This window comes from Ostrea edulis, chromosome 8 (genome assembly GCF_947568905.1).
Source record: "Ostrea edulis chromosome 8, xbOstEdul1.1, whole genome shotgun sequence".
NCBI classification, from domain to species: Eukaryota; Metazoa; Mollusca; class Bivalvia; order Ostreida; family Ostreidae; genus Ostrea; species Ostrea edulis.
The window spans coordinates 5,034,307-5,054,402 of record NC_079171.1 but is presented as its reverse complement, the minus strand read 5'-3'; the positions used below and the strand labels follow the sequence as shown (position 1 = coordinate 5,054,402).

Sequence of the window (20,096 nt, the reverse complement as noted above, 5' to 3'; positions counted from 1 at the left end):
TTATGAGCAAAAAAGACACCCTTGTGTTGAACTATGAGCATATTAATAAAAAAATTAATTAAGTTTGTAATTTGTGTCATTGGCATTATTTAATCGCAACCTATCTGTCATCATTTTGAATCTATGAAGGTTTACGTTATACAACAGAGAGAGAGAGAGAGAGAGTTTGCGCTATGTGTTTTTCATAATATCTGTCATCATTTTAATTAAAAACTATAAGGGTATGCATTGTGCACTGTGGACTCAATGTTCCGTATGTACCTAGTCATGTGACTACGTCAGGCGCTAATTTTTTTTTCTGCACATGCAGAGATTAGGATATCGGGACTTTCACACTAGAGCAGTAGGGCTACTGTTTCATCATGGTGGACGTTCGACCGATACCGTGTATGCTGTTACTAGAAATCATCACTTTGGTTTTAATTAAAACGGGTGCTTTCCCTGTGAAGCTTACATCAACATGTGGAATTTGCGTGTCAAATGAAGACGGGCTGGCAGACTGTAAAACAGTCAAGTCATGTGTGCGAGTTTTTACACATAACAATGATACAGTGATTAGAGAGGTTTACGTATCGATGTGCACCCAGAAACTATACCCTAGGAAATTACAGATGCTTGCAAGGAAACCAGGCCATGCAGTTAAATATAACTGTTGTGGACAATAAGTCATGTTTGTTATATTTTGAAGTGTATTTGTAATCATACCTCAGTGGGTTTATTTTAACTGTCAAGTTCTCAGGATTAACTACTTTTCTTCTTGGGAGTATGTGAAGGAAGGAATCAATATTTTATTGGTAATCTTTCAACTGAGAAAAGTGCTATTTTTTATGATTAATTTGCTGTTGTGGACAATAAGTCATGGTTGTTATATTTTGAAGTGTATTTGTAATTATACCTCATATGTTTATATTTTGCTGTGATTGAGTATTTTAATCACAGAAATATTAATACTCCAATATAGTAATATCTTGAAGATGATTTTTTACTTGGTCCAAAAAAAAAAAGTGTTTACTGTAACATGTTGAGAAAAAAATTGGGTCATCCTATCAGATGGTTTTTTTTTAATTATTTTTTTCATTTTGCTATTTGTGTATCATTATTTGTGTAATTTTTGGATATATTGATAGTTTTAAGCACTCTATCAACTACTATTGATGACATTATCCCATGCACTTCTTTACTAGTTGGGTCTTTAAGAGACACAAATTTTCTGGATAATTTTTAATATTCCAATAAAAAAATTAGAGTCGGGGTAAAAAAAAATAGGGTCGGTCGGGTGACACTAAACACACATTTTTTTGGGGCTTAAATCGTGGATACTTTGAGTCATTTTTTGCCTCTAGCGGTTTTCTATAAAACGGCCCTTTAGACCTTTACAATTGTAGGAAAAAAAACAGCATTCGATAATCCATGACCTGTATCCATACTGAAAATACCTTTATTCCAAAATTCTACTTCGTCTGATAATAAAGCAGGGTCTTTTTGTTTCTTAAGGTATTCCATGTATAATGACCATATTTCATATCTAATAAATAGATGGTGGAATTTTTGTAATCATGGTATCATTTTGAAGGGTTCATCAAATAAAAATAATCCACCATAGGAATTTTCAATATTTTGTTTACTGCTTGATTTATTTCACATAGAATTTAACATTGAAGTATATGGGAAAAGCATGTTTTATTACAATATTTGAAAAAGAAATTATATTTTCATATAAATCTCTTGGTAGAAAGTTGCAAACATTTTCTCTTAGTGAAAATATGAAATAAAATTAATCATTGACCACACACATTTTTAGAAAATTAGATTTTTCTTATTTTTACCAAGGGCAGACAACTCTTCCAAAAAGTCTTAAGTGCAAAAAGGTCAGCTTCTAATCATCTACCATTCATGTGAATTTCATCTGCTTCACTTTCATCATTATTTAACAATAAACATTTATGTTGATCTAAATCCTTCAAAATTGTTCATTATCCTTTCATTATACATGGAATACCTTAAGAACACCAATGCCGTTTGCAGCAAGATCTTTCATTCGGGCATCAATAGCTTTCCGGAATAAGTCAAATGTTGGGTCGCTTTTTTGGAAAAAGTTGATATCTGGGCGTCCTACTTCGTCCCGTAAAAATCGCTGAATCCCGACTGCAATCTGTGTTAAAGTGTTCGGGGGATAAGGCGTCGAATCCTTCCTTCTAATTTCTACAATAAATTTGCTCATCCAAAAATTAAGTATAGGTAAATCCACTGTTTTTAAATCGAGTGGTAACGGATAGGGCTCGGTGTAAGTTTCCGCGCGTGATAATAGGTAATTGACCCAATCATTCCACAGGCAAACTGTCCATTTGGTGTTAGACCTGGTTTTCTTGGGAATTCGGTCTAAAAGTTTGTGTTTTGTTTCTTCTTCTGTAAGAGGTTTAGCAAATCTTCAGCTTTAGGGACAGCAATTAATGTGTTATTTACCCAATCATTCCACAGGCAAACTGTCCATTTGGTGTTAGACCTGGTTTTCTTGGGAATTCGGTCTAAAAGTTTGTTTTGTTTCTTCTTCTGTAAGAGGTTTAGCAAATCTTGATTCTGCTTCTTCAGCTTAAGGGACAGCAATTAATGTTGGTGGGGGATAGTTTTCCTGAAACAGCGCCCCCTAGAGCTAGATCGCCCAGGTCAAAATCCATCTTATCTTGTCCAGGTATAATTTTAAAATGTGTAAAGTGTACAACTACTGGCAGGTGTTACGTCATGCGATCGATAGTACTGTGGGCGGGGCGACGTGATCAGTAGATCTATATGCAGGCGGGACAAAAACTCGTCGTCCAATGAAATGCCGTCTCAGCCGGTTAGATGTTATTTTGACGTTTCTTCTACGCCAAAACTTAATCCTGAAGTAACGTCAAAATAACATCTAACCTATACTTTGACTCTTCCCAGACAGTTGGTCTATATAAGCTCCTGCAAAGGAAATAGTAAAGGCATTTAATTAACCAACACAAGATTTGGATTTAAAGTTTTAGAATTATCATGCAGATCCAGATATTTCTAAAATTTTCAATATTTTATCAGGACTGTGACCTTGACTTTTTTCTCCAAAATCAATCGGGCGTCTTCCTAACCTGCAATCCAACAATATAACCAAGTTTCATTTGATTCAGTTTTAAACTTTTCGAGTTACTGTCCAGAAACCATATTTGTCTGAAGTTTTCAATCTATTTTCGGTTACTGTGACCTTGACCTTTTTCTTTCCAAAAATCAATAGGGGCCATGCTTTGCTGGTATCCAACAATATATCCAAGTTTCATTTGATTCAAATCAAAAAATTTCAAGTTATTCTCTTGAAACCAAATTTTTTTGGAATTTTAAATCTATTTTCGGTCACTGTAACCTTGACCTTTGACCCATTTTCTCCAAAATCAATGGGGGTCTTCCTTACCTGGTACATAACAATATTTTCAATTATCATTTAATTTGGATGTAAACTTGGTGAGTTATCATCTGGAAACCAATTTTTTCTGAAATTTCCATTCTATTTTTTTTTTACCGTTTTTTCCAAAATCAATAGGGGTCTTCCTTACCTGGTACCCAACAATATATCAAAGTTTCATTTAATTTGGATTTAAACTTTCGGAGTTATCATTGTTGACGCCCGCCAACCCGCCCGCATCACCAAACCAATAGCCGAGTTCAACTTCGTTGCAACTCGGCTAAAAATGCTAGTGGGGAACAACGCCATTCAGTTGTTATTGGCTTTGCAGACAGTACAATGGCAGTCAAAGGGGTCCTGTATGATACCTCTAAACTGAATCTCGTTAAAGATGGAACAACCGTCATGTTGCTAAATGTAATCATGAAGAACGACAGTGCTAAATCCATTGTTATTACAAACAGTAGCAAAATCCTGAAGACAGGTCCCCTGGAAGTCCCAGAGTCCTTGATTAAGCAGGGGAAAGCAATTGCCTGTCCACCTCCTGCTGATAAGGTGGACATCAAAAGTGTGCAGACTTCCCCAGTGAAAACGCTTGTCACTCTCAGGGGACAGGTTGTTTCAGTGAGTATTTATTTTACTACATAAATAATACCCTTATTGTATAATAGTAATGGTTTGATACATGCATCATTTTAGTTGATATGCTCTATAAATATATTTGAAAGAGGTTGAAGTATTTTATCATTTATTTCAACTTTGTTGCTATCGTACAGTAATTTAACTTATGTAATAGATACACCTGTCATTTCAATAGGATTATGTGATAACGTATTTTTTAAACAGGAGGAGATGGAAAGATCAGTACATGTGGATGCTGAGGACACACATATAAGGACCATTAAAGTTAAGGACAACTCAGGAAGTTGCAAGGTATCGTTGTGGAGGGAGTTGACAAAACAGAAAACACCAGTTGGGAGCCATATCACACTAACAAACGTCGTTGTACAAGTGTATAATGATGAAAAATCTGTTTCTACCACGATTGAGGCAAAATCTTCATTGATTTGAATGTTTTAACACTACATTTTGCCTTTCTGTTTATGGAAAAAAATAATATCCATACATTTTTATTGCTCGAACTCTGTCATCGCTATCGAGTTAGAAAATACGAAACCATTTCCACTATGACAAAAATATGTAGGCAAGTTGTCATCTTGCTGTGTTATTTGGTCACGCTATGACCTCTGACCTTTCAGTTTGATACAGAACTGCACATATTTACTTTTCAATAGGTTCATCTAAGGAAAATATTTGCAAATGTAAATATTTGTAATTATGTTGTTATATTTGTTATCTATTTTTTTTTAAAAACAATATTGAACAATTTCAGTATATTCATATTTTACGCTATAAATTGAAGGGTTTTTGCAACCTCTGGAACCGCTACGGTTCCAGAAGTTGCAAAAACCCTTCAATTTATAGGGTATGAAGTGACTGATAACCTGCATTTCAAACTCATAGCTGACGAGGATGGGGAATACCCAGAATATCTTGTGACAAAGGCAATCCTGGGCAGTGCACTACGCTGTGCAGCTGTAGATGTAGAGAACAATCTAACAAAGAAATTGCCAGTGTCTGCCACAGCAACAGTGAAAGAAAACAACATTCTCCACATGACCATTAAGGCATTTGAATTTCTGCTCAAATCAGTTTCCATGTTTTGTTATTTCCCTAATTTAAAATTCTATATAGATTGCAACTGTTCATATATGACCCTTGTTTGATTTCTCAGGTGTTTTGCACCTTAGCCTGCTCATTAAAAAGAAATTTGTTTGGTGATTTTTTGGAATATTAAAATGTACATTATTAAGTCTTTAGTTCTTTATCTTGTTCTTATGCTGTGTGTGTGTGTGTGTGTAAAAATTGGTTGGTGCTTTGTAGTATGTAATCCACTTTTGTTTGACTTCTTTTTGACTGTATTTTTCGCCAGAATCTTCAAAATGCTTTTGTCTTGGGTGCACATGTTAAGCAGTTTTGTATGTTATTGGCTCTTGTTTTGTATACAGTTTACTTAAATACTCAGGAAAACTTGTGCACTGTGTTGTACTTATTGTGTATCATTTTTAAAGAATTACATGTTGTAGAATCCTTAGTTTGATGTATAGAATATAGTTGTAGACCTTTGTTTACATTGCATTTTAGTTGAAAAAAAATTGCTTGGATGCATTTTTTTAAGCAGTTGCCCATGTTATAATTTGATTTACGTGGTGTGTTTGTAAACAGGCCTGTTCATACAAACTACCCACATTATTTGTGATTGTTTAAGTGTGACTGTAATTTGTTGCATTGTTTCTTTTTTTTTATATAGTTTACTCATGTTCTTTTTGGTAGTTGATGATAGTATGCCTTTTGGACACTTTTTGCAATATTTACAGATGTCTACAAAAGACCAGATTTTTGTCTCAGGTGCACATGTTAAGCAGTATTTTATGTTAATGTTGTTTTTTTCCTGTTTTGTAGAGTTTACTGGAATACTCAGGCAATATATCATACAATCATAGTCATAAAAAATACCTGCCCATTTTTGCCACATATATATTTGATTTACTATGAAAGGACCTGTTGAATTTTTTAACTATACACTGACCATATGAATATGGGGAATCTTTTTCTTGACAACAATATATTTTGATCATATTGCTTTATTTCTGCTTACTGTTGTTGATTACACTTTAGGTATTGTGTATTCTTTATATGAATATAATATCTACAAATTGAAAAAAATGCAACATCAGTTGACCTTTGTATATTAGTGCTCAATAAAACATTTTACATTGAAAGCTTGGTTTTCATTTTCTGAAATAGGAGCAAAGCTAAATTGATTTTCTCCTCATAGTAAACTCCAAAGTTTTTAAAAGTCCTACATATTATGCAAAGGAATAGCTACACTTGCTTTACTCGTAACTTGAATGTAATAAAAGTTACAAATGAAGTGCATTTAAACACCCAATGATTATAATTGATATTGCTTTAATATGAAATGAAAGATGCTATGATTTGAAAGTTTGACATTGCCACCCAGTGTTGTAACATGCTGAGATTAAAACAATCACCAAGTACTTGGTTTGACTATTGTTATGCTTTGAAACTAGGTAATAAATCTAGTTGAACAAATTTTAAAAGCAATTTCATTATGGTGAGTAAAATGTGGATATTTTCCCTACATTTTACATCCATATCAAACCCGTAAGCCATTATGGCCCTTCAGGCCTTTGATTTATATTTAGGCTATTATAAAGTTTGGATAGTTGGATCATTCATAATCAAGAGAGCGTTTTTAGCATCAAGAACAGGGAGTCATAACCATAATGTTCCAAATACACATATATGGTGCCAAGGCTATGGAGAATAATATCGAGTCAGCTGGTTCCTAAACTCCAGCTGCTGCGACAATTAGAAGAGGACTCCAATCACATTATTATTCACTGTGGGGCATTAAGTCAGTTGGTTCCTAAACTCCAGCTGCTGCGACAATTAGAAGAGGACCTCAATCTCATTATTATTCACTTTGGGGCAAACAATTTGGGTCTTGTCCAGTTGAAGGCCCTGTTACAGCACCTGCATGCGGCACTTCCAAAGATATCGAAACTTTTCCGCAATTCAAAATTAGCTTGGTCATGGCTTCTTCCCAGGTGCTTATGGCGTTATTCTAGTAACGTCAAAGTCATGGAAAATGCCAGAACTAAAACAGAGAGGCTATTCGATTTATTACATCACAGGGTGGGGCATACATTAAGCATGCACAATTCGAGGATAAGCACAAGAATTTTTTTCATAAGGATGGGGTTTATTTATGTGGAAATGATTTGTTGTTGAATAACTCGCAAGAAACAATAGATTATTTCATGAAGGATCAGGGTAATGCATACCCAGCTTAGTAATGAGCCAGCCCTGGTCGCGGTGACCATCATTGTAGTACTGCCGCCGTCACTATTGGTTCTTGTCACCCCATTAGTGGCGGTTGCAGTTTCATAACTACTTGTGGTAGCGCATATGCTGGCACACAAGCAGTTATGGCCCTTGCAAGTGGCGTATTCCGTCGCACACCTCAACGCAATTGGATGCGTGTCTTATCAATAACGAATATGAATATATTTTTAAACATTTAATAACTAAGTATTATTCCAAATTATATGCAAAAAACGCGATGTTATTATCTTTCCTGCAAGCGAAGATAACGACTCAGGTGTGTCTCCCGTAGGGATCCGGGTCAGAATAGGACCTCAGTACCCCTTGCTTGTCGTAGAAGGCGATAAATGGGCGGTTCTTCGTATGAGACCGGAAAAACCGAGGCCCCGTGTTACAGCAGGTGTGGCACGATAAAGATCCCTCCCTGCTCAAAGGCCATAAGCGCCGAGCATAGGCCTAAATTTTGCAGACCTTCACCGGCAGTGATGACGTCTCCATATAAGTGAAATATTCTCGAGAGGAAACTTAAACATTATTCAATCAATCAATCAGGTGTTTGCCTGTATCGTTTATATTATTCGTGAAGTTTCCAGCGTGTGACGTCACATCTTGAACAGCTCTGATGTAAACATGCCAGGGGGTATGAGAGGGGGCGTGGTCCGGTCCAACCAAAGCGTTGTGTTCTGGTCATTTTGCCATAGATTTAGACAACGTTTTGAGATTGAACACATGGGCATTAAACCGAAGAAAGTCACACTTAATCTGGATGCAATTCCAACAAAGCATGCCCCAAAAGTGAATCACTTGATTCATCCAATTCCTCTTTGACAACCCAGACAACAAGTATGTATAATGACATGTAAATGTCCCTGGTTTATGAATTCGTGATTGATTTATTGAATATTGTGTAACATCCCTCTCGAGAATATTTCACTCACGTGGACACGTCACCACTGCCGCTGAAGGTAACGTACTTTACCCTAATGCAAGGTATTTCTGGTCGGGCTCGGAGTCCTCTGAGTTTGCACGTGCAATTCTCGCTCTCTTACCTCATTCTCTACCCAGAGTTTCGTGCGCTTCTCGCACTACCCCTCTGTCAACGGCTATTTACAGAAATCTTGTAAAAGTGCCTAACATGCATCATTTATGTTTTGGACTAAGTATTTAGTCATATTTTAAAATGATTTGAGTTCAGTTAAATTGATCTTCACTGTAAATTATATAAAATCGTTGTTTTCTAGTCCTGAATATTGAACTACTTTGTGTATTACGCGTATGAATATAAGACGCGCAACTGGAAATGTAATATGTAAACATGGAATCGAAAGTGATTGAAGCTCTTGGAAAATACGACAGAACTTTAAAAATAAAAATGTTCATACATGAGACATTTTGAACATGATAATACTTAATGTATTACATGTAAGTACCACCGTGTATCCTAATGCAAAACAGTCTGAAATTATATTTAATATACTGTAAATGTAATGCAAGTTTGGTTAAAACCACCCCCGGTTTTAACCGTCTCGGTCAATACTCCCCAAGTGGTCAATACTGGTCAATTGTGATTTAAACTGTCCATTTCCCTATTTTTGTACATGTATTTGTTGCAGAGATAGAGATAAATTAAGTCTTTTCATTATATGGATCAATTATAGATTAATATTTTTCATTAGATTCATGAGTTTAATTAATACATTTGGTTTGCTGAAACTGTGAACAAAGTATCTTCAGTACTATACTAGAGGGTCACAGATAGCATAGCTTGGCAATTGGAAACAGACCTGTTTACATGTACCTGGACAGATTAAGAATAAGGTAGCTGGACATTACCTGAGCACATGATGTAGAGCTGACAGGTGTTAATTAATTAGCATACTCTGGGACCAGAGATGAACATGTTATTGTTATAAAAACATCACCAACCCACCCCCTCAGATTTAATTCAATTCGTTTATTCTCATACGTCAATCAACATGACATAGAGAAATACATAGACAATCACACTAAAATTCATGTATACATGCGAGTTGAATTACATACATATATACATGTACAAAAATGAATATTACAAAATATAATTGGCAAATTGACATCAACTTGGAGGATCTATTCTTGGCACACTGATTTTGACTGCGGATAACTCCGTTTACCTGATCAGGATATGGGGCTCACGGCGGGTGTGACCAGTCAACAGGGGATGCTTACTCCTCCTGGCACCTGATCCCACCTCTGGTGTGTCCAGGGGTCCGTGTTTGCCCAACTATCTATTTTGTATTGCCTGTAGGAGTTATGAGATTGATCACTGTTCGTTATCTTCACCTTGCATTGGTAAGCGGTGATTTGTCATTTTGAACCTTGCAATTTTATGTATTCTATGAATATCCAAATTTGATAAGATATAATTTTGACATTTAAATTAGGTATGACAATTTGGTTTCCTTGCCAATGACAATACTGGCCCAAAAATTTATAATTCTGGTTTTGATATAGATATCTAATGGGTATCTGCCCATTTCTCCATATATCATAATTTTTTATGCATTTTGCTTCAGATTCAACAGATCAATTCTACAAAATTTTAAATGCACCTTCTCAATAACATCGTTATTACCAAAACCCCCTATTTCGCATTCATATATCAACATTGGCAAGATAATTTTATCAAACAAATGCAATTAGTCAGTAATTGATAGATTTAGGCTTCGCGCTTGTTTAAAGATTCGGTACATAGCTTTTGTTGACTTTTTTGCTAAAAAGTGTTTGGTTTCATTGAAGGATCCAGATCTGGAGAATAAAACAGCCAGATACTTAAAATGTTTAACAATATCTAGATCTTTGTCATCATAAAAGAAATGTCAGTTAACTAGGCAATCTACCTTTTGAGTGGAAACCAACATATTTTTTGGGGGGCCCAAGTATATCATAAACTGATAGTGCATGTTATGAATTACAGTATTTACCATAATCAAGATAATGGCCACTGAAATATTTAAAATAACCAATAATACAGACTATAATGAGCAAATAATTTTCAATTGACCGGTATTGACCACTGGCCAGGTCAATACTCATATTGACCACTTTTTTGCCAACCCTAACATTGTAATGGAATGTTTAGGGGAGAGGAATTCCGAAAGGCATTAAAAAAGCTAGGCAGTCTCAAGGTTTTCTTTCCCAATATACCGTTTGCTGCATTAAGTGGAACATTAACAGCCGTGGAAAAGAAAGGGCTTCCTAAAAAGCTAAACATGGATAACTGTAAATTAGTAGAGGCTAGTCCAGACCGACAAAAATATATTCTTTACCAAGATGAAGAAAACTTCTTCGAGGGAGGTTCTTGAGGAGTGAACATGTGGTTTTACCCATTTGTGACAAACTATGTGAATTGAAGGAAAAGTTCCCAGTGACCCTACTTTTTATTCCAGTCTACTACATTAGTGAAACTGTAATGTACCTTAAAGGTAAATTCTCAAATAACAATATACATGATTCATTATATAGTGCAATATGTGCTGGACAAGATCAATATATCATTGACTACACTATAGCGGAATTGAGGAAACCAGAACCAAAAATTCGATTGATTCTTACAACATCAATTGCAGGAATTGGATTTGACCCTCGAAATGTTACGCATGTTATTCATGCCTGTCCACCAAGAAACTTATCTCTATACTTTTAGGAGGTAGGAAGAGCTGGAAGGCAAGGTCAACCTTCCAAAGCCACTTTGCATTACAGCAATAGAGATATTGCCAGAAACCTTCCAGGAATCCAAGACGATATCATCATGTATTGCAACAATACAACAGAGTGCCTTCGCAACAAGTTACTAGGAGAATTTGGTTTCAAGAAAGATGATAAGATTTGTGGATGTTCATGGTGCTCTGTTTGTTCAGTGACAGTGACCTGCAGCTGTGATGAATGTGGAAATAAGAAATAAAACTAAATAGTTCCCATGTGTGTCTTATTTTCAAGCCAAAAATGTGTTTACTGTTAACCGACTGAACCACCACCCCACCCCCCCCCTTTTTTGGCCTAGACCGCATTCTTTTTTAATTCTCCAAAAACAAATTCCTTACTGTTATAAACTTTGTTCTCTCAGATAAAATCTCCATTTCAGGTAACACAAGGAGCTAAAAGGTTTTGGCTCTGATAATGACACATTTTGCCACGTTCATAGGGGCAACATTGATTTACATTCAAATCTTGTTAAGGTAGTACTCTACATCGTCATAATGACTGACTTCCTTTATAAACATGGATGACAAAATCGATATCAGCAATATTTGACTTTTCCTTTTCCATTTAAATATCCAGCCGAGTAGCTCAGTAGGTTAGAATACCGACTGCTGAACTGTAGGTCGAAGGTCCAGCAGGGATTTTAATTTTTTTTCTGATTACCTTCTACTAAAACTGTATTTTTTGACAAAATAAAGTAAATTTTCAAATCAAAATATTTTTGTACATATCCTACACTTTTCATCTACATCAAATTTCTCTGGTGTAACATACCTCCTTAATTCTAATATATCAATGGAAATAAAAAGTATTCTTTTGCTTTATTCCTTATCAAAAACATTTTCTGGGTATAATTCCTAACATTGTTAATGACACTACAAAACCCTGCAGTGTCTGTTACCTGTATTCAGGTCAGTTTTCAACAGTCTCCCTAAAACCATAAACACTTGTATCTTCACAAATGTAAATGCTGTGTTTTACAAGTTAATCAATTTACTTCATCTCTTCATCCTCTCATGTTGTTGATAAAATAAATTTATGAAAACCTGATGCATTGTTATAACCTTGTAACATGACATTAAAATCCTGGAAGATGAGAGAGATAAAATATCATTTATTTGTTCAATGTTGAAATTTACTGAGAAACATAATCTACTAAGAATTCCACTATTCAAGGCAAATCTCACCTTTTACAAAACTCGCAAGAAAATTGCACAAAGCATACATAATTAAATCAAGATAATGAAGGTTTTTGTTAAAAAACATTTTTACAGGCATTATAAAAATATGGGCTACAAGAGTAAACTTTACCATGCTAAAACAATCTTTTCAATACTGTCTCGTCAGATACTTTTAGTTTAATATAAATGATAATTTCCAATTTGCTGGTCTGCCATAATTATGGCGTTAACATACATGCGACCAAACCCTTGTGACGCGAACTGTACCATTGTGATCGTGGGAACAAAAATATGAAATCCATATTGGGAATTCAAGTAGGCTTACAAACTTACAATACCATAAAAATTATTTCTTATCCAATTGTATTTATCACCTTCTTTTACATTTCTCGTTCAGTAAAAATATCTGTCAAACACTGCAGTGTTTGTTTCTCCTTCACATCCTCGTGACGAGCTTCCTGCATTGTCACATACGAGTGATCGTGATCCTGGTCAAAGAAAGGCACTTCTTCAGGCACAGACACACAGAAATCTTTATCTTTTGACTTGTTTTCGTGAAGTTCCACGCACCGTGGACACTGAGTCGGTGACGGCAAGTGATTTTGGGGTTATTTGTGACAACATACTCCTTTTAGTTGTTGAAGCACCCGTTGCTATGTAAGATGAAGTCTTGTGAAGAAAATCGTTTAACTTCAACACCTTACCGTAACAATTTCGGCAAACTGCTGCATCCATAGCACACAAAGCACCCACTACCTTTGCACCTAGGATTTCATTTAGTTTAGAATTAAAATCCTCTGCCAACAGTTTCCGTCTTGCTAATTTAAATGTCACAACTTCTTTCGAAAAACAAATAAAACAATCAATCTTTGATTGTTTTGTTGGAGTGGATAATTCCACCATTTTATCCAGTCAATTCAAATGTCACAACTTCAAAAGGAAAACAAATAAAACAATCCATTCTTGAGTGTTTTGTTGCAGTGTGTACAAAATCTGCCATTTTAACCGCGTCATGTGATGAGATTAATCATGTGACACAGGACTACTTTCTCAAGCGTTGACAGAGGTGTATGTGTAACACGCCCTCTGGTGAGAGAATGTCTCTTACCTGCGAACTCTTAGCATAGCAGACGTGCTTTAGAGAGTGCAGCACTGTAGTTCGCATATTCGTTGACCCTTTGCGAGTTTTCCCGGTGTTTTGTGTATAGGAAATCACTTCACTGTTTATATTTGGTATATTTATAAACGTTCCAGGTAACACGTGCGTTTGTTTTTTAATGTCAGCGGTTTTTATTTTTACAGCCAATTCTCGATTGGTTGTAAAAAGTTATTAGTGCGTATAAAGTAGTGAAATAATTCGAGAATTCGCTGCCCATCGTGCAAGATACCTTTTTTGCTGAGATCAATCGACAGTTTAAGACTGATTTCCTTGCACGATATAGAGAGTTTCATGAAGAAAATATGCTCCAAGAATTTACTGGAGAACGTAATAATGAACGTGAAGTATCTGCACAACATTCTGGTGACAAAGTTTCAGAAGTCTGTTTCAGAGCTCTTAAAGATGTATTGAAGGAGTTCCATCCCGGCCTTATGTGGTCAGTCCGCTGAGTGTTGCTATCAATAAAAGTAGTGGAAAGCAGAGGTTGATTTTAAATTTGAGCCAATTGAATCCTTATTTTCAAAATAGGAAGGTCAAGTTTGAAGATTGGAATAATACTATACATTTCTTTTTTAAAGAAGTTGCTATTTATTCAAGTTTGATCTTAAATCAGGGTATCACCAGGTAGACATTTACAAACAGCAGTTCACTCAAAGTCAATAAAAGCGTGCAATCGATGTCGCCGGCACTTTATTAGAAAATACTCTACAGCCACCTGCCAAAAGTTTATAGACAAATGGCGGACATCAATGTCTAAACGTCAACGTAATACGGATTTTCAGTGGCTATAAAATTACAAAGAGAATAAATCTTACCTCAGTATTTTGTTATATATCCCTTTGATCTGATCATTTTCAACATTCTGGAAGGTAGGGATCGATAGAGGTTCCGTATGTAAGTAACGGGTATGTTAATCCAGATGTCATTTATATTTCTCTCCAAGTCAGTGACATTGTTTATATTAGAAAGTCTGCGTTTAAGTTTATTTTTCAACAGAAACCAAATGTTTTCAATTATATTTGCATCAGGTGACTTCCCGCACTTCCTCGAATTTCACACCGTTTTACAACAGCATACACCGTTTTCCGGTCCATTTTCAATACCCTAGCAGTTTCAGAATAATTTCCCGTTTGTCTGTAACCGTCTACGACAATTTGTTTCACAGCTGGCGATAAATGCTTAGAATTTCCCATAGCTACATTCAGAAGCTTGTATCAGACGATCATCAAACAAATACCAACACATGACGTCACATATGACGACACAAGACCCTGTACTTATATATGGTATGCATACGGAATCCCCGTTATCTATATATAGAATTTACAAAAGAAAAAACAAGCCACTTCTGTGAAGTTGGAATTTAGATCCGTCATTTTGTCTATAAACCTTTGGCAGGTGGCTGTATATCAAATCATATATTTTGTGTGCTATACATTCATGGACCCATAGCCTCCCTAGGCATGGTATACTTTTTATTTCCCCTTTACTTATAAACTTGGTAGGAAGCGTAGATACCCCAATTTTGTAACGTACGTGACTGTCGCCGACTCAATTTTTAAAATTGAACAAGCAAATATAAAAATCTGAGAGCGTGTTTTTTAATTTTCTTTGCGTTAATATCATTTGTATTTCCTAAATTTTCATTCAATAAAAGTTTAACACATTTTGCGTATGATTTTAAGCAGTGGTGTATATATTACTCCATGTCGCCAGATTATATTCTGTGATCATAGGTTCAATTAAACACACAATGTATGGACAAATATTTCGTATTATCTTTATGATTTTGATCTATTTTGGCGCTAAAATATTCAAAACTTAGAGAAAATATTCATCAAGCGATATTTGGATGTGGCATCGAGAAGAAGTTATCATTATTCTCAAAATTTGGCATTTCGATTTTAGAAATGTAACACGATACAATAAACTTTTTATGAAAACGTATTTGCAGAGCAAATGTTATCCCTTTTAAGAAAATCTCGTAGTGTACAGAGAATGAAAATATTAACATTTCTTTTGCAGAAGTCATTGGTTGGTCTGAAATTTGACAAACGTGTCAAGATGTAACATTCGTGATGTAACATTCGTTACCGAGAAATTAATTAAAGGGAATGATATAACGATTTCCCGCGTATTTTTGCTCTCTGTCTGCATGATATGGTATACGACATGAACGTCTACTATGAACATTTGAGTTTGAAAGTCAATACGTGTTAAACTTTGAGAATGCTTGATTATACATCAAATATTGAACTACATATTGACAAAATATCATCATTAATGATATGTTCGTTGAATATCAACTATGTTATGAAGAAACAAGAGTACTAAGGGGGGTAGTCTGAGGGCACCTTAGAGACTCACCACTCCTAGGGCCGTCTGAGGTCACCTCTCCTAGGGCCGTCTGAGGTCACCACTCCTAGGGCCGTCTGAGGTCACCACTCCTAGGGCTGTCTGAGGTCATTCACATATATATATATATATATATTAATTTAAAGGCCGAGATTGACCTACTTGAAAATCCGGTGGTAGTGCAATTAAGCAAATTTGGTGTAGGGCGGTGCTTATTGCTGCAGCCGAGTTAAAAATAAATTCCAGCATGCTGATAACAGAACAGAGCACACGTGTTACTTGGCTAAACAAATAACCCACAGTGATAATCTCTAGATAGTATATACAAGGCAGGATTTACAACACCTACTGCTGATTTATTGATTGACTATCGAATACAATTAATATACACTCTTGATTGAAATAAAAATAATTTGAATTATTTCAATTAAAAATATTGATACTCATACAAAATACTCTGGGCTCAATATATCTTTACAATTCATTTCAATAGAAGCTCTCTATATATTTACACCAAATTTTTTCTCTGTATTTAAATGTTAGTTTTTTGTAAACTTTCTTCCCTTTCTGATTTCGTGGTGCATTTGGATTTCTGGAATGATACACTGAGGTATGCTCCCTGTCAACATTCTCATTCCAATGACACACAGCAAGGTTTGATCACAGTTTATACTGATCTACACCAAAAACAATTCTCTTGTCCTGAAATATGTTCATGACATTATTGAAACTCTCTACATAGAAAGTATCTTTTCCCAAAATATAATCCTCAGGATATTTATAAATAACAGATCCTTTAAGCGTATTTTCTAAAAGTTTTTTGGCAATTTTACTGGTCAATACAACTCTGGAAGGCTCATAATTTTTATCTTTTCTGCATCTTGACTCTGGATGACACTTTTCATGTGAGTTTTCGTAATGTGGAATAATATTCTCAATGAATTCTTGAAGCTTTTTTGGATTTCCTTCGCAATGACGAACAGCCCAATGAATATGAGTGGCGATCGGTTCGGTCTTGTCAACTAGCTGCTCACTCCAGGTAAAACCCTCCGACTTCCTACTACCACTGGAGATATTTCTGAGTGATTTCTTGAGTGATTTACCCGAATGCCATAAATCATTCTGATTTGTTGTTTCTTCTGTATCTTTAATGAATTTGTTGATACTTAGATTTCTGTCATGCGAGTGAATCTTGATGGTGACATCTTGGGAGGTGAAATTGTCATAAATAGCTTCTGTGCCAATTCTTTCATGTCGTTGAGAAACTGGGTCTTGTTGTTTTGTGACATGGACACAATCCAAAACTTTGTGACTTTTCTCACCGATGGCCACTACAGATGTGTCTTTTGCATTTTTACGCCATCCATGTCTAGCATCTGTTAAAATATTGATGCCATCCAAGTCTTCATAACTCCCGATTTCCTCATGTAGAGAATCTTGGATGGAATCTTTATATTCGGCCTCGACAGAATTTTTATACAGTTCAAAAAATTGTTTCCTCCTGGACCAGTTGATGCACCCTAGTCCACTTCCATTAGAGAATCTTGTGTAATGAGATGGTAGCATTCCACTACACATGAGGCCATGACATATTCTGTGGTTGACTAGATATTCGTCATTGGGCAGATATGGTGAGGATGACCAGGAATAACTGCATTTTTTCCTTGGAACATTGGAGGCGCAAAGAAAGAACATGTCCTTTCATGGTTTTCTTCAAAAATTTTAATTTTCCATTGCAGTTTTTTGTATGAGCTTCACAAAGTTCACATATATTTAGAAGTGATGATTCTGCACAAACAAACATTTTTTGATTTACATCCTTCTTTCTGACTTGAAGATATGTTGAAGGAAATTGTGTTTGATTCAGCTCAATACTTTGGTCCTCGGAGTGTTTTTTTTAGCCAAAATTCCAAAAGTTCCTCGATTATTACAGCATTGTTTACAGGTGCATTGCGCTTGGAAGTAAGAAATGTTTTCACCTCTTGCAATTTTCCTTGAATTTTAGTTTTAAATTCCCCATCACCTGGAATTTCAAGCCTAAAATTTTGTGGACGTTTCTTTGATGATTCTTCGTTTTTTGCCATGATTTCTAATACAAGATTTTTTATGTTTCTGAGAGAAATTGTACTTATATATCGGTTTTCAGTAACATGAAACCATCCTAAATTGATTATGGGTTTTCCCTGTGGGGCCAAGGGGAGAGTAATGGATATGAAAAAGAGGAATAGTGTAACCCTACAAACATTGCTAATTTTGAAAATTTACTTTTTGATTTATCTAATTTTTAATTTCAAGTTCATATTTCTTGAAATAATCAAAATTAAAAAAATAAATATTAATAAAATTTAATTTCTCCTCTGTTTGGCCTTATAACAAAATTGCAGAAACTATAAACCATTCTCTTATCACCCATATCATCATGGGGGGAGGTCAGTCTTCACACAGCTGCATCAATTAGTACCTACAGTGTTCTCATTTAGAGACCATTTTCCATCAATGTGTTATTGTATTTTGTAAGAATAATGGGTGAAAGGCAGAGATTAATTTTGGATGTAAGTGAAATGCAAATGGAGGCCATAAAACATTTGTTTCTGCATAGTGACTGGGATTTTCACTCTATTGACTCATCACAGGAAGAGAAATTTGGCGGGAACACGTGTGTAAGACCAGAATGTGTAGACAAAGAAGTGCAGACAAATGTTGAATTAGAAACTGGATATTTGGAAACTGAGTGCATTGACAATAATGGAGATGATGCAGAAAAATTTGTCATCCTGCAAGACAGTAACAAAGACGAATGTCCATTCTGCCTCTGCAAACCATGCATCACTGACGACATCAACAGGCAATTATGGTGGGAAATGGAGCCATTCAGACCGCCTCATCCCAGGAATTCAAAATTGCGAAAAGAAAAATATAAAAGGTTTTGGACCATGCTTTTACATCGTGGAGTATGGAGTGATCCCCGATATACCGAGAAAAAACTGCGAGCTTTGGAACTTTTTCAGCCAGGACAGGAATGGCACAGACGTGACATTATGCCAACATGTGTAGTGGATACTGTGAGAACATGGCTACCAAATCCTAAAGATGTACAATACATGGGTCATTTGTGGGAATAGTTTTTATTTCATATTTGACAGTCAATCACATTATTATTTTCCTCTTGTTTGCATTTGTTTTGGATAAGCTAGGTAGTTGGACTTGACAATTACAATGTAAATATCATGAGGATTTTACATTTATTCTAATTTCAATACAGATGTGAAAAATAAATCTGAATTATGGATTTTATCTTTTGGAGGTTGGATTTATCTAGAGAGGAAAGTAAGTCAAACATTGCAGAATTCTGGTTTTCTTACTGCCATGCCTGCATGAGATACAGACAACATCCGGTGTAAACAATAACAAACTAAGTCACTCCCACTGCTGTCAGTTTTGAATTTCAATTAGAAATAGATGTCCTGCTTCACATCTTTCGATGAAAAATACAGCTAAGAAATTTTTTTATTTTAAATTTAATTTGTGACCAAAGATGCACATTCATGAGAAGAGCAAGCATGGCAAAAATCTGATGATAAAAAAGAATCTGTATTTTAATATTTCTAAAAAATTCTCTGCAATCTGAATGTGGCCAGAAAAATCAAATAAACCACCATTTTTCTCATTGGCTGCTATTTATACTCCGATGTCCTCCTTTAACTATACATGCACACTTCATTTTAACCATGGGCGATCACATTACACAGTACAAGTGGAAAGTTTTAGTTAAATGCACACTCCATTTTAACCATGGGCGATCACATTACACAGTACAAGTGGAAAGTTTTAGCGTGGAACTGTATTAGAAGAGATCAGAAAAAATGGACACTTTTAGAGAGTCAATGGTTTGACAAAAAGGAATACTGCATTACTGATTTTAAACAAAAAATGAAAAAAGGATACGATATCTCAGATTGTTGGGGATCCCAGAAATACCTACTAAAACGCCGAATTATGCCTTAAAAGTACTGTCACTAATCAATTACGTAAAGTGTTTAAGAAGATGGTCAAAATACAGATGAAAGTTCAATTTGAAAATCATGTACGATGCAGTATGCTATAGATAGAGCTCATTTTAAAAGGAGAATTGAGCAAGCTGAGGCATTTTTGTCAACAATCCTACTTTTAAAACTAAATGACATGAAAATGTCTGAGGTCAAGTGTAGTTAACTCTGAAAAATATGGGTGTGGCAAGATCGCTGTGTATATAAAATGGAGTGTTTTAGCA

General features: G+C 35.4%; 1 protein-coding gene and 1 pseudogene across 1 annotated transcript; both read left to right on the top strand.

Annotated features, from left to right (window-relative positions):
• Positions 1 to 3,694: 3,694 nt before the first annotated feature.
• On the top strand, positions 3,695 to 6,034 carry LOC130049384 (uncharacterized; the record flags this gene model as incomplete). The annotated part of the gene is made up of 4 exons (XM_056146840.1): positions 3,695 to 4,042; positions 4,265 to 4,468; positions 4,984 to 5,106; positions 5,942 to 6,034. Coding segments are annotated over 4 exons (768 nt in total), but the record flags the coding sequence as incomplete, so codon positions are not given.
• A 774-nt stretch (positions 6,035 to 6,808) lies between these two features.
• LOC125682092 (uncharacterized) lies at positions 6,809 to 11,333 on the top strand (annotated as a pseudogene).
• The last annotated feature ends 8,763 nt before the right edge of the window (positions 11,334 to 20,096 follow it).